Here is a 15,958-nt window from a genome sequence, read left to right as displayed (position 1 = left end):
AGAAATTGGCCTTCCACAGGAGAGAAGAATTCTGTTCCTGAGCTTGTTGACAATAGGTTTAACTGTGGGAGAAAAGGGAGTACTCAGGGAATTCAGCTACCTACTGAGAATGAAGGAGTTGATGGCTGGTGGTAGAGGGTTTGGGGAGGATGGAGGATTTGACTAGTCCTTGAAGGTGAGGGGAGAGGGAGCAGACTGCAGGAAGGTCAGAGGAAGGATGAATGATGGTGGAACCGGCTTATGTTGGCGCTGATAATTGGCAGTATTGCTAGGACTCACCGAGCGCAGTGTTCCCAGTGGCTTCCCAGCAGTTCAGAGCAGGAGTTGGGAAAGCAGATGGTTGCATTGGGAAATGGCGGAGTTTGGCAGGGCAGGGGTGGCAAGAGGAAAATGCCGTCCACCTGCAGACACGGTATTTCTGGGGGCAGGAAGCCTCTCTTTTCCTACTCTTGCACCAGGAAGAAGAATGAGTGAAGGTAAGAGCTGAAAAGACCCCAGCTCAGAGTAAAAGACCTGGGCTGTCATCCAAGCTCTGCTGCTCATTTTCTGTGTAACCCTGGGCAAGTCACTTCCCCTGTCTAAACCTATTAATTTAGGACTGCTCAACCTCAGCACCGCTGATATCTGGAGCTAGATAATTCCCTGTTGTGGGGAGCTGTCCTGTGCAGTATGGGATTTCCAGCAGCAGACCTGGCTTCTCCCGACTCAATGCCAGTAGTACACAGACACACTCATTATGACAACCAAATGACCCCTGAGAAGCAAAATTGTTCCAAGTCAAGAACCACCGTATTTATTGGAAAAATAATAAGAAGACCTATCCAGCCAACCCAGTAGAAGAAAGGGGTCTCATGAGCAACACATAAAAGAATGACAACTACAGCAGAAGAGGGACCTTTGACAGCTGATTAGAGCAGTTTGGATATGAGTGGTTATTTATCACAGCTTCTCTTCCATTTTCCCATCTATAAGATACATGGATCAGTGGCTGAGCTGGGTCTACAATCCAGGCACTCTGCTCCCAAGATGCAGGCTCTTTCCACTCTACAAGCCTTGTGAAATCCCAGCTTTTTGCCCAATCTTTTGAGAGGATGCCACATCCTTGTCTTTGCACGGTAACTGGATTGTTCCCAAGATGGATCTGAAAGAGCAGAGGTGAGGAGAAAGGTCAAGATGAGAAGAACAAGAGGAAACCCAAATCCTCCTAGGACAGCGATGGAGGCTACCAAGGAAACCAGACATCAGGATGGAGAGTGCTAAGTCAGGGTCCCCTTAGGAAACAGAGAGCACACGAGTAAGCTGAACGTGAAAACTTCATATAAAGAAGTGATAATTAATAAAAGGGGGTTAATTACTAAAGGGAGTAAAAGAGGACTCTAAAAAACATAGGAACAGCAAATGTAGAGGAAACTTACTACCCCTAGCCATGCCTGAGGTTGTAGGTGAAAAGGTCTGTGGTCTGTGAGAGTGGCCACTAGGTGAGGAGAGCATAGCCTGAGGGTACGGTGGAGCTGGTCCCTGACGGCTGCTGAGAATGTCCTGGACATTTCCCACACCGAATAAAAGAAAACAGAAAGAGTTCCAACACCAGGGTGAAATGTGCCTTCCACTGCTATCATCTTGCAGTAGTCCCTACAGTGCCCTCTATTGACAGATAATAACTTTGTACCAGCTGGTGAAGAAGAAATGTTTGTAGGGTCCTGCTCTACTATCGCTAGGCAGGGCAAAAAAGGGTAGACTCGGAGCTGAGAGACAATAAAGTACTAGTTGCCACAGTCCTTGCCTTTGGCTAATCAACCTCCACATACACCTTCTACACACTTTTGAACTTCCATTCACAACACAGCAACTCTGTTTCCACCTGACAAGACGCAGTTGTCTTTTGTACAAATAAAGAAGCTCTTGCACTTGCCTCAAAACAAGATACATAGTCCCAACACCATTGTATCCATCACTGGCTATGGGAAAGACTCCTCAAATTCAGTACAGTCAGGCTATCTTGTTTCTAAAGTTAACCTCCATTAATCTGTATATAAATAATAATGGAAAGGAGAGAAAAGAAAATGGTTAACATACAAATATAAATTTAAGAACATAACAGAGAAAATATGCAAGCCTACAATAGTCCTCACTTCTGTAACTGGTCACAAAGCATTGTTTCTATCAATGGCTTCTTTCTTCCACTCCCCATTCCACATTTCCCCCACTCTCAACCAGAGCTTCAGCTAGTTGGGTTTGTTTTTTTTTTTAACCAGGAAGAGTGAGCCAAACCTTTACTCCTGAATCACATGAGTCATCCACTATCCTGCTAAGTTGGGCTGCCGAAGTTTTCCACTAACCTTTACGCTTGAACATGGAAGAGCTAAGAAGTGCTCCAGAGAATCCTAGATTCTCCTAGATCATTCCATCTCAGCTTCCATGTTTGTTCAGTGACACAACGGCCTTAAATGAGTAGATGGTAGTCTCATCCTTCCATTCATTGGAACCATCATTGTGTCTTCTCATATGCCCTCCTTGGGAAAAAAGTTCTCCAAGCCAGCAGAGTTCAAATTTGCTGAGACGAGAAGCAGAAATTGTGCAAGTGGGTGATTAAGAACAATAGTGGGAGGGGCTTGTGCCAGTTGTCATCTCTTGCTTCTCAGCTTCCAGCCCACCCTTCAGGGCTTGCTTGTGGTACTAGAACATTTCTCCCTTGCAAGCATCATGTTAATCTTTGTCAACAGATGGCACTGGTGGACACTCTATCTGATCCCAGTACACTTTGCTTCTAGTTCCTGCAGCACTAGGTGTGCACAGGGCACTGAGTGGAGCACATTCCTAGTGATTTCAGCTGTAAGCCCGCAGCTGGCTTCCCGAAGGCAAGATTGTTGGGAGCCTTGGCTCATTTCCAAGCATCCTATTCCCTGCCCTCCCCCAGACTCGGTGAGAAAAAAATTTTTTTAAGATCTTATTTATTTATTTGACAGAGAGAGAGTGCGCACAAGCAGGCAGAGTAGAAGGCAGAGGGAGAAGGAGAAGCAGACTCCCTTGCAAGGAGTGCAAGGCAGGGCTCGATCCCAGGACCCTGGAATCATGACCTGAGCCAAAGGCAGTCGCTTAACCAACTGGCTTCCCAGAAAGTTCAACAGCAGCCCCCATGAGCAGCTTCTGAATTTAATCACCTCCTCAGCAGTTCTCTGCCCACTGACCTTGACCATCTCTGGCCTGGACAACCTAGTGAAGTTTCCTGCCAGCCAATAGGCTGCACCCACACCCTCTCCAATGTTCTGTATCTCAGCCATAGAGAGGATCCCCACCTCCTTTCAATATTTCATCTCTTGCATATTCTCCTTCAATTAATGGTATGCTTGAGAGTTCTCTTTTATTCCCCTCTAGTAGATCTGATGTGGTTTCTGTCTCCTGATTGGACCTTGACTGACACAGAACCACTCCCATTTCCACATATTGATTACTGGACTCATGTATTCTAATAATGAGGGAAAGAGCATTGTATAATGGCATCTGAGTCAAAGTATATATGGCTACAATATGGGTTTGTCTTCCAAATGACACAGTAAGCCTTTCCACCTTAAAATAGCCATTCATTTCCAGATAATGAGTTATGTGGTAAAACCATTTAATACCATAGCAATGATCCCACGGCTGCACTTGTTTTGTTATGAAATTAGTTCCTTGGGAAGAGGCCAGTCTGGGTAGAATACCATAATGGTGGGTAAGGCTTTCTGTAAATACATGGATGGTGGTATGGACAAAACCATTACAGGTAGTAATTGCTAAATCCAGACTCAGAAGATGATTCTATCCCATAAAGAGAGAATCTCTGCCCTGTGCATGATGGAAGAGATACAATGAAATCAACCTGCCACCAGGTAGATATCTTGTCCATCTGGGGTATGGAGCCATATTGTAGGCTCATGTTGATCTTTTCTGTTAGAAATTGAGCACCCAGCAGTGGGGTATACAAGGAAGCTCTTGATAAGGGGAAATTCATGTTTGACACCATGAATATCCTCCATTTTTACTACTATGGCCACTTTATTAATGGACCCATTGGATAAACATAGGGACAGTTGGATAAAGAGACTAATCAATAACCACAAAGCACATATATTGTTCACCTGATTACTGCAAGCCTGCACTGCAGCTGATTCCCTTTAGTGAACATTCACATGGAACACAAATCTTCACAGTCTATGCCCATTCTGAAGAGTCCATCTACATACCTTTCCCCAGAATTCCTTGTTACCAATCTTCTAATTATATTTACTTCAGGCCCCCAACAATCTAGCCAAACCATCCCATTCATAACTGCTCATAAATAAACATTGGACCCTACTTCTGGCCATCTCTAACTCCAAAGTGGACAACCAAATGTACTGCTTAAAATTTTGCCCACTGGAAAGACTTTTCCTTACCATTGTCCTTCAAGGTCACCACTAATGGGATTGTAATGCTGCAGTCTTCTGTTTTAGGTAGCACTAGCATATCAGGCATCACCATCCATAAACCAGGGTTGAGTTTTTATTCCTCAGTCACCTGGTCGTAAGGAACTCTTCATGAAGCCATAGGCATGATCTGAGAAATAGGAGGCAGTGAAGCAAGAGTGTGAATCACTGGCTCATACAATTTACTCATAGCTTCCAGGCTTGCCCAAGCATGGTTTCTTTTATACCATTCCCACCTGATGATAGACTGCTGCTGCACTAAAGCTAAATTTATGGATAGTGGTGTCAAGGGACTCCTAAGTGAAAATCTCAGGCTGCATGATCACCTGATGTTCTATAGTTAGGCAGTCAGTCTCTACCACAGTTCAGAAGCAAGCTGGAAGCTGTTTCTCAGGGGGCAGGGGGCAGTGTTATCTGCATAAGAAGGAATGTATTTAATCTAAAATTCTAGAGGTCTCCATTGTGGTACCCCTTTGGGGTCTTGTTGCAACATACCTATTTGCTATGAAACCTTTGAGAATCATTGGAACTACTGTATTATAAGGACCAACTGGTAGAAGGAATTGTACTGAAGCCTCTTCTTGCTGCAGAGCCTTCTTGTGCTATGGCCCCCACTCAAAATTGAAGTCTTACAGGATTTTGCCATTGGGGGTCAAAGTAGTACACACACAAATGTGAAGTTCTCTCCAAAATCCAAAAAAGCCTACCAAGTGCTACACTTCTTTTCTCATGGTAGGTAATATAAGTTACAACAACTTGACTTTCACCTTGGAGGAGATATCTAACACATTCCATACCTTTGAACCCTCAGAAACTTCACAGAAACAATAGACAGATAGATCTCTGAGATTTGCTGGGACTTATTTCCCACTTCCTTGTTCACATGTGTTGTAGTTGTTACTTCCTATTCATGAGAAACAATCAGCTTGTCATCGATGGAGTACACCAGTGTGATGCCATGTAGCGTGTAGAACATCAAGATGATCACATCATCTGTGGACTATATAATGGCAGAAAGCAAGAGAATGGAGTTCGCTCTGAAGCAAGACTCTGATAGTATACTGTTAGTCCTTCCAGGTAAAAGCAAAATATTTTCGGTGATCCTTCCCAACTGGTGTAGAGGAAATGGCAGTAGCTAGGTCTAGGTCAACTGCTACATACCAAGTGCTGTACTAAGTTGCCTGGCTAAGGACACCATATCTGGGGCATCAACTGCAACTGGAGTCACCACCCAGTGAGACATACAGTAATCCCCATTCCCCATTCCCCAAAGCCCATCCAACCTCTGCACAGGCCAAAGAGGCAAGCTAAAAGGGAATAGGACAGGAATCATCACTTCTGGGTATTGTAGCCTTCATCAATATCTGAAAAATCCCCACAGATAGAGAAGTGCTTCTAGTTTACTATCATGGTAGACAGAGGAAGATTCAAGAACCTCTGCTTAGTTCTTCCTTCCATAATTGTCTTCATGAGTCATATGCCAAGCGGGAATTCTTCAGGTTGCCAGCTATGTCTATTTCAATTATGCGTTCAGAAACTGTGGGGAATGACCCACTGGACATACCTGAGCTAAATATCTATCACCTGAATACCTAAGTCATCACTTCAACTGGTAGATTATGGTGTTATTTTGCACCTACAAGAATTATCATAAATTCAGAGACATGGGGCACCTGGGTGGCTCAGCCATTAAGCGACTGCCTTTGGATCAGGTCATGATCCCAGAGTCCTGGTATCGAGCCCAATGGAAAGCCTTCTTCTCCCTCTCCCACTCCCCCTGCTTGTGTTCCCTTTCTCACTGTGTGTTCTCTCTGTCAAATAAATAAATAAAATGTGTTTTTTTTAAGATTTTATTTATTTACTTGACAGAGAGAGAGCACAAGTAGGCAGAGAGGCAGGCAGAGAGAGAGAGAGGAGGAAGCAGGCTCCCTGCTGAGCAGAGAGCCCTATGCGGGACTCGATCCCAGGACCCTGAGATCATGACCTGAGCCGAAGGCAGTGGCTTAACCCACTGAGCCACCCAGGCACCCTAAATAAATAAAATGTTTTAAAATAAACTAATTAATTAATTACCTGTTAATTAGTTCAGAGATGTGTCTAGTAATCTCCAAAGGCCTGCATACCTTCTTTACCCAAATAGCAGTCACTCTAGTAAGTAGCCATGGGTCCTTTTGGTGAAGGCTTGGAAGAAGAATTTGTGGTACATACTTATAGCACTGCTGCAGGAAACATCTTTAAGGGGCCTGGCCTCCTCTTCAATCAAGGGGCTCTGATCTGAGAACTGACTTAGATCTTGAGACTGAAGAGAGGCCACAACTCTTCAACATGGTGATTCAACTCAGGTCCACCAGTCCCAGAGGCTGGGTGGTTGATTGGTTGGTTGGTTAGTTTTTCTGCTATATATAGATCAAGCAATACTCTAGTAGGCTATCTGTCTATTTCCTTCCTAGAAATACACTGATCAATTAATAACCACTAAAGACCCTTATGGGTTAAGGCATTCTGATTGCTAGTACCTCCCTGCTGCCTTTTATGATAAATGCACTCTCCTTGTCTTTGGCTATCAAGTACAATGGAGTGATACCCTCCATCACTCCAGGATCCTTTCAACCCCATAAAATCAGGGAGCCCATCTTAATGACAACATGCTCCTGGCAATATCTGAGCTACAAAGCTGAACATTTACAGAACATGTTAAAGATGTAGGTTTTCATCTCACTAATATATTTCTCAATATCTTAGTCAGGAGAGTGTCCTGTGGGAATTTTCATGGAACATAGTTTGATGGTGACTGCGCAGGTCACACATGATAAATCCATTCCAACATATGATATGCTTAAGTCTTTGGGTTCCCTCTTCCATATCATTCCATAGAAGCTCTGGCATCTCCATTCATTAAACAAACTTGGACCTTCAGGTCCAAGTTTCAGTCAACCAGTGAAGTAAACTTTTGGATCCACCTTCAGGTGCATAAGCTAACACATTAAATCCCAAATCCACATCCATGAATTCAAAATGATTTAGTATTATGTTCCGCCCTTAGAATCAACTTCCATATACATTCCCCAATATTATGTTAAATCTTGTCATTAGCAAAAATCTTGCCATTCTTCTATTGCATAAACTCTCTCCTCCTGGATCCTAGTGCATACCTGACCTCTTGAAACATGCTGAAATTTGACCTTTGTTATGGAAGGTCAACAAAGGGTGGCATGTCTTGAGAGAAAAGTCATCCCCTTCAAGGCATCTGCCCCATGGAAGGTTGTCACAGGGTTGTTGTTTTTTTTTTTTTTTTCTTTTTCTTTTTTCTTTTTTCTTTTTTTTTTTTTTTTTTTTGACAGACAGAGATCATAAATAGGCAGAGAAGAAGCAGGCTCCCTGCTGAGCAGAGAGCCCAATGGGGGGCTCAATCCCAGGACCCTGGGATCATGACCTGAGCCAAAGGCAGAGGCTTTAACCCACTGAGCCACCCAGGTGCCCCTATCACAGGGTTGTCAAACAAAAGAAAACAAATCTCCCCAGATACAAGAGGGAAAATTCTTTCCACTGATAAAAGGAGAGTCAGAGTGACTTCTTCTGAGTCCAACCATGCATCTGTATCTCAAGTTTCAGGGTCCCATTCTTTCCTAATTTGTGCCCAAACTCTCATGTAAGCAGATTGGTGGTGTTGTAAACTTAACTGATGTTTAAATTCTGTGACCCACACTTAAAATTTATGTTTGATTTTCAGCAGTATCAGACCTGCGGCTACATGAAATAAGAGATTCTTGTAAGGATGCCAGGGAAGTTCTGTGGTTCTCAAACCATGATGTTTTTAAGATTTTATTATTTATTTGATAGAAAGAGCACAAGCAGGGGAAGCAGGAGAGGGAGATGGAGAAGCAGGCTCCCCACTGAGCAGGAAGCCATATGCGGGGCTCAATCCCAGGACCCTGGGATCATGACCTGAGCCGAAGGTAGACACTTCACCCACTGAGCCACCCAGGTGCCCCAAACCATGATTTGAGCTAAGAATTAAATGACCCAAGCTCATCATTTTCTCTCTAGTAAGTGCTTCAGTACATTCGAGAATCCATCGCACACCACAATCCTTGCAGTCATAATTACTGATGTGATGATCGGGTGCAGGAGTCACCTGGGCTCCCAAGACACTTGCTTCAGTTGGCACTGCCTCCAAATCCATCACAGGTGATCATATAATTATGATGCTACTATGCCGTGAATTATTAGCATCCCAGGTGCAATTGACAAGGCGCTCAGCACTGTGCTCAAGCCCAAGAGAACAACAAAACCAGTCAAAATCCTACATTTGAGACTCTGCTCCCTAGGACTACCCCTACTTGGATTCTATATCAATTATGATGCCGTCGAGAGACAGAATTCATGTTTTGAACATGGAAATTTTAATATAAATAATTGTTAACAAGCAAAGGTAGTTAAGTAAAATCTAAGGGACCCCCCCAGAGCAGCAAGAAAGAAGCACCCAGAAGAATGTTCTGGGAGGGGGATGGGGGAAGCAGCTATGTCTACACTGATGGAGAGTGAATAACAAATGAACTAAAGCCTGAGGAGAAGGTCTCGCCCAAGACTGACGTTCAGACCTTTTTAATGAGGGAGTGGGGACCGCAAGAATATTCAGCCTCTAAGTAGCTAAGAAACTTGCCAGAGAGAGTGGGCTAGTTCTGGTCTGTAGAAATGGAGAGTGGAGCCGGAGGGTACATCTGGTGCTGGGCCACAAGGGCCACTAAGGTCTTGGCTCCTGCGCTGAGCTTTTTTGGTTTCTGTTTTTTTAAAAAAGGAAGGAGGACCAGAACTTGGAAGGGAAGTAATCACCTTACAGTGTCCCTCTAGCACCCTCTACTGACAAAGTCTAGCATTGCTCCAGCTGGCAAAAGACAACTGTTTACAGGGTCCAGCTCCAGTATCACAAAGCAGGGCAAAGAAGGGTGTATTTGGAGCTCAGAGACAATAAATCGGTAATCACCATGGGGCAAGGCAAGGGAGCAAAGTGTTTGTTAGGGAAGGCAGCTAAAGGAGCAGGATATTCTCTGCCTGTTGTGGGGGGGCAGGGAGCAGGCAGGGACTGGAGCCTGGGAGAGAGACATCTGTCCTCAGCTGTCTTCAGAAAGAGAATGCAGTCACATAAATACACACAGCTTGAGAAAGCCCCATTGTCAGCTTTCAAATGAACAGAAAATAAAATTCCTGGACAGGTTCCCTCTTCCCACCTCTGGGAATAAGTAGGAAGTGATTTGAGATGCATTTCATTTTTCTCTAAGAGGCTTTCTCAACTCAGTGGCTCCCGCTGACTCAGGCCACCCCCACCATCTGCAGATTTGACAGATGCTTGAACACTCATTCAACAGCATTTTCTGCAGACCTACTAGGTGCCTGCCATGAAGCCTAGGAGGCTGTTTGATTGCGGGCTTCTGCCAAGCCTGTCTGCAGCTGTCAGCGGTTGAGACAGGCTTAGTGTTAGGAAGGCAGACTGATTCATGGACAAGACAAATTGCAAGCAGATGACGTGGTTCCGGCTCCAATTTGCCAGGATTTCTGTGATGACTGAGGAGCAAAGGCTTTGGAGTCAAGTGACACGGCTTCTAATCTTGACTTGGTTCTTTTCTAGCTGTGTGACCTTAAACAGTCTGCCTCATCTCTCTGGCCTGTTTCCTCATATCCAATGGTCTTGGTAATATCTACTTCTCGGGACTGCTGGCAGGATCGGGGACAATGTCTACACTAAGTATAATGCAGGGACCTTCCAATGTAGGCACCCAGCCTCATCAGACTAAAGCCCAAACCAAGGTTTAACCAGACTCAGAGAGTAGATGCTTAGGCCAGTGGCCTGGTACCACTGAGCCATGTCAGCTCCAGTGTCACCGATGTGCGACTAATGGTGCCCTACTTAGAATGGGCTCTTAGAGAGCACCTCATCCCTCCTCCTCACTGGAGAGATCAGAAGACTGAGTTCCAGAGAGGGGAGATGTTTGCTCAAGGCCACACAGCATAGTGGAGGCCTAGCCAGCATCGGAACCCAATTCCATAGCATGAACATTTGCAAGACTAAGAGTAGCATGCTTAGGAGGATGGGCTTCAGAGGAAAAAAAGCTTGAGTACCAGCTCTGCACCTGTCATTCACTCAACAAATCATCACTGTGCAGGAGACACAGGGGGACCATCCTGGCGGGGGAGGCAAGGAACCACCAACCCATGAAAAGCCAGCCAGTCACCCACGGGGAGAAGGCCACAAGGGGCCTACACAGGCAAGGTCCTGAGAGTGACAGGAACAGTGGGGCAAGAGGCCACCTCAGTGCACTCAAAGAAGGCCTCTCCAAGACACACTGTCTGAGCTGGACCCAGACACCCAGAAGGACCAGCTGAGCAGAGGGAGGCCAAGGGCATCTAGGCAAAGAGCTTGGGTGGAGGAGGAGAAACGAGGCCCGAGCAAGCAGAGGAGCGGGCAGGAGGGACACGGGCGGAAGCAGGGTCGAGGCTACATTGGGCAGGGCTTTGGAGGTCACGGCCAGCCACTCAGCCTTCACCCCCGCAGAACCATAGGTCACTGGAGGGGCTGAGTAGGCGAGTCGTGTGATCTGGCTTATTTTTTCCAGACAGTGGCTGTGGCTGCTGCGGTTTGTGTGACACCTGGTGGTTCTGTGACTCTGGGCAAGTCACAGGCTCCCTGAGCTTCACTCTCTCCATCTGTACAATGGCGATGCCGGTACCGACCTCAGCGGCTTCACTGGAAGCTGAGACTTGACCATCCACACGGGGCTCTTGGTAACGGGCCCTGGGCCTGGTGAGCGCCAGACAAAGCTCCGCTCTGCTCCCTCACCCCATCCAGAGCTCTTGTCCTCCTCCACCCCTGCCCCACACCCACCCTCACCATTCAACCCCCACACCCCCACCCCTGCAATGTAGCCCGCAGACACCTGCAGAAACCAGAGCTCCCCGCCCCCATCCACACCACCCAGCCTCCCCAGCCCTGGGAGCACCGTGGGCCTGGTTGTTTCTCCTCCCACGTCTCAGAGGAGGCATGAAAGTCCACCGAAGGGGAGGACGGCCCCCCTGCCCCCATGAGGAGGAGGGCCTCTGGCCCAGCCTGTGGACGCCAGAGTCCCTGCTCTTGGCACCATGTGGTGAAGTGGGTTCTGCCCCAGCAAGGACCCTGGGACCCCGGCCTGGCCCTAGGCCCCAGCATGTTGGCTGGGCTCCAGTCCATCCCAGGCCAGCCGGGGGGGGGGGGGAGTTGGCAGGGGTCCCAGCATGGCCTGCTGTCAGTGAGGGCCATGCAGGCGGCTTTCATGTCCATCACTGCCGAGACTCCGTCTCCCCGGCGCCTGGGATACATAGCATTTCCCAGGCAGGGGCAGCCACGGAGGCTGTGAGAAGTCATAATGGCCTCGGCCGGCTCCCACAGCTGGATTTATGATGACGCGGGAAGCAAACTCAGCTTCCAGCGCTAGTAGACAGCTGGCCTGTCTGCACTTCTAGAAACGCTTTCTGCAGGGATGGGCGGTGGGGGGCTTCTACCCCACACCTGCAAGGCCAGTGGACCCAGGCAGAGCCAGGCCGGACCATCCGTCCTCCTCCGGCCACCGTGTCCCACCAAGAGGCCACCCCCGCCAACACGTTGCAGAGCATTGGAAAATCAATGTTCCAGGCCATGAATTAGCCATTCGGTGCTGCATCAAGGGGCCCTCCAGCTTTCAGCAGCACCTAGAGCAGCCAAGAAGCAGAACAGTGAGAGGCCCAGGCTGGGAGTCAGTGGAATGTGGGGTCGACCTGGAGCCCCAGTGATAGAATGGCTGTGACCCAGAATGAGCCCAGTGCCTTCCCAGGCCTCTGTTTCCTCATCTCTGGAATGAAGGGACAGGATCCCCACCTTGAAGAGCTGTTGTATGGATTTAGAAGGAGGTAAGGGGGCTGAATGAAAGGTCATGCAGGCCGTGTTTATTAGCCAGGACATCAGTACCCTGTGATGGTGTGTACTAAGAGCCAGTCAGGTCACTACTGGACTATGCTAGTACTTTTAAACACTTTGTCTCTAGACTACCTGCAAGTAGCGATTGTTATCTTGATTTTCTAGATTAGGAAACTGAGCCTGGGGTGGTTCTGAACAGGTGCAAGGTCACCAGCTGGTGGCTATGCAGAGCTGGGGGAGGGACCTCAGCTCATTCTGGAGCTGGCTTTCCTCCTAATACACGGCCTGCCTTCCCAGTTCCTCTGAAAGGCCAGGTAAGGCCATCAGACAGACCCATACTCTCTCCTTCCTTCCCTCTCTCATGTCAACGTTTCTGGAGCACCAGCTACAAAGACCTGCCTTTGGCTGGGTAATGCTGGGTAGGATGAAGGCAGGAACACTTTAAAAGCTCAGTACTCAATGTGGCAAAGAGTAAAGCTGCATCCACACCACCCAGAACATGTATGTATTGGTCAGCTTTTGCTGCATAACAAACAATCCTAAAACTATGGCTTAAAAAAAAAGAAAAACTTATTATCTCTTCCAGTTCCACAGTTGGTTGGGCTGTTTCTATTAAGTTCAGTCACGCAGCTCTACTTACCTGAGAGGTCTGCCAGGCTGGAAGGCCCAAGACGGCCCCTTCTGCAGTTCTGGTAGTTGGTATTGGCCATTCATGGGATGTGTTTTTTGGGCTCTTCCCCATGCCCTCAAATCTTCCAGTAGGCTAGGCAGGCTTCCTCACATGGCAGAGTTCCAAGAGGACAAAAGCAAAAGCTGCAATGCCCCTTAAGGCTTAAGATCTGGAACTCACCTGACATGACTTCTGCCATCTTCTATTGATCAAAGCAAGTCACGTTCTGTTGCTTGGCTAGTAGCTGATAGACATTTGTGATCCATCGTGTAAGGCTTAGTAGTCGATACAGACTGAGTGTGTGTGGGGTGAGGGGATGTCTCATATACCCTAGCTACGTGGGATCATAATAAATTCTTAATTCAGATTAAAAGATGTTAGATCCTGAAGTCATTGAAACGGGTTGTATTCTCTTGCCAAGGGAGAAACTGAGGCCCAGGAGTCAGGCAGTGTGAGAACAGAATCAGTACATCAAGGAGCCAGGTTCCATATGAAGAAACTGAGGCCCAGAAACACAACTTGTCTTGCCCAAGATGACACGAGTTTATGACAGAGGCGGGAGTGACTGGGATCCCTGACAGCTGGCCCTCTCCTCCTCCACTCCACCCCTAGTGGAAGCCCGAGACTGGCAACGGCTGGGATGACCATCATAGAGACAGCATGTGTCTGCCTCTGTTGTGTGTTTATAAACGGAGCCCTTTTGGCTTGCCTGGTATCATGCAAGGCTCTTAACATGACCTCTTCTGATCCTAGCAGGGTCATCTCCAGTTTACAGATGGGAACCAAGGCCCAGAGAGGGAACTGACCTACCCAGAGTTTCACAGGTGGTGAGGCCCATCCACCTGACCCCAAAGCCTGAGTCTCCCAGGCTATCCCCAAAAGAGCCCGACTCAGATCCAGGCCGCTGGGGGTGAGAGGCAGCTCTGTGGACCTCAAGGGTCTCAGGATAAAGCCCACTGCCTGAGAAGCTGCTTCAGAGGCCTGGGTGGAGGCAGCAATAGACAGAGTTCTCTAGAACCTGCCCCTGCAAGAAGGCCCCTGAGCAAGGCTCTGATCCACACCTGACCATTGTAATGAATGGAAGAACCAAGGCCTGACTGGACCCAGGACTCTGCCTCCCAGCTGGAGCCATCCCCCTGCACTAGGAGACTGGGGACAGGGGAGCAGGCCCCACTGGCTGGTTACACACACACAGGCTGCTCTGTGGCATTCAGAGAGCACATTTATTTACAAAGTGCTTTACAAACATCAGTTTATGCCTCCCCACAGCCCCCTGCGAGGTAGGTCAGTAGTCATATCTACAGTTTACAGATGGGGAAATTGAGGCACGGAATGGGGGTGTGGCCTGTCCCATTTTAAAGAGATTTTCCCACCCACCCATGAAAAAAAATCATAAAATTAAGAAAAAAGAATTTCTCCTCCATCCCAAAATACATGTTCTTCCTCTGAACTGTAGAGGTTGCAAGCACCCTGGATCTAGCAGGGCCCCGTCCCCAGGGGGCAGCCTGACCAGGAGCCATGGAGACCTCAACCCCAAGGGCTGTTGTTCAACCTTGCAGATTGTCACTGGGCTGGGTGGAGCAGGACCCGGAAGTGAGGCCTGAAAAGTACAAGGGCCCAGGTGCCTTCCTTCTGCAGATGTTGGGTCAGGCAGGGAAGAGACCCCACGGAGAAAAGGGCAAGGGATGAAGGGAAGATCCCAGTTCAGAAGCTCAGAGCACACATCAAAGAAGTCATAGTGGGAGGGATCATGAGCAAAATATCCTGGGGGCTGAGAGGGGGCAGCAGGGCAGAGGAGGGGGTCCATAGTCCCCTCTGGGGAGGACTAGTCTGATGGGTCCAGTCTCCCCAGGACCCTCAGGGGCAAGGCCAGGTGGGATTCCAGACGCCAAGCCCCAATGCACCCTCTATCCGTGTCAAAAGGAAGACACGCTGGGTGGAAACTTTGGCCAGCCACAGGCTCTGCAGGGGCTCACTCATCTCTGCCAAAGGCTGGGGCAGAGTCTGAAGCTTGAGCCTAGAGTCAAGGAGCTTGAGCCTGGGTCCTCCCGAGCCAGCAGCCCTGAGCCCCTGTCACTCCGCCAGGCAGTGCCAGACTCAGAGCGCAGACTTGCAGGGCCCTGTGGATGGGGGTTGGGCTGCGGACGCTGAGCTCCTCCTTGGCCCCTGCAGCCTGCCCATGGGACACGGAGAGAGGTCCTGCCCACAGCGGAAGGGGGCACCAAGACACTCCGGCTCACTCTACTGCTTTCCCCGAGGGAGTTGTCCTGGAGCAGAGTCAGGGGCCCAGGTGTTACTCATCCGTGCTGGGCCTGGCCCTGAGCGCACAGTGCGAGCGCCAGGCCAGGGGCCCCGCTATCTTGACTCCAGCCCTTCCAGGTACTCCAGCGCCACATCGTAGCAAAAGTGGTACTGATCCTGGGGAGAGGGAAAGAAGGACCCATGAGCCTGGTCCCTCTCCCGTACAGGAGAAGGGAAGAGTGGGGGGCTAGAGGGCAAGCATGAGCCCTAGCCTATCTTTGGGAGGAAGGGCAATTGAGTTTAACTCTCTTGGCACCGCTGGATCAGAACCCAGAACCCAATGGCAGGAACCACATAGAGGACAGTGGTGTGGAGGGACATTCCCGGGCGGGGACAGGGAAGTTGGAAGTGGCCGGGCAGGGGGACAGGGCCTCTCACCAGGGTTTCCACCATATTGGGCTTGTAGTTCCTAAGCGTTTTGGCAGCAAAGAAAACATCCACCAGGTTGTGGCAGCGGATCATCTCCAGGACTGTGGCACAGGCGCAGAAGGTGCCACTGCGGCCGCCCCCGTTTCTAAATGAGACACGCATAAGGTTTGGGGTGGGGTTCAAGAGGGGGAGGCCTGGGGCTGGAACACCAAGGAGCCAAGAGGAAGGAGGGTCAGGGCCTGGGAGCCC

The 15,958-nt window shown here is 48.7% G+C and overlaps 1 protein-coding gene and 1 long non-coding RNA gene across 14 annotated transcripts in view; both read right to left on the bottom strand.

Annotated features, from left to right (window-relative positions):
* Positions 1-777: 777 nt before the first annotated feature.
* Positions 778-2,410, bottom strand: LOC309842161. Its single transcript, XR_014299533.1, has 3 exons — positions 2,340-2,410; positions 1,913-2,026; positions 778-1,141 (listed from the first exon to the last, which is right to left on the bottom strand). It is a non-coding gene; the product is annotated as an uncharacterized lncRNA (long non-coding RNA).
* An 11,833-nt stretch (positions 2,411-14,243) lies between these two features.
* PTPRU (protein tyrosine phosphatase receptor type U) overlaps positions 14,244-15,958 on the bottom strand; it is a 121,638-nt gene continuing 119,923 nt past the window's right edge. For all 13 annotated transcript variants that reach the window (XM_082684731.1, XM_082684736.1, XM_082684739.1 and 10 more), the window contains 2 exons: positions 15,719-15,854; positions 14,244-15,457 (listed from right to left, as the gene is read on the bottom strand). In XM_082684731.1, coding sequence (XP_082540857.1) covers positions 15,395-15,457; positions 15,719-15,854 — 199 coding nt within the window. In that variant the 3' untranslated portion in view covers positions 14,244-15,394. The remainder of the gene's footprint in view (positions 15,458-15,718; positions 15,855-15,958) is intronic.

This window comes from Mustela nivalis (assembly GCF_964662115.1).
Source record: "Mustela nivalis genome assembly, chromosome: 10".
Lineage (NCBI taxonomy): Eukaryota > Metazoa > Chordata > Mammalia > Carnivora > Mustelidae > Mustela > Mustela nivalis.
This window is presented reverse-complemented; position numbering and strand designations above follow the sequence as displayed.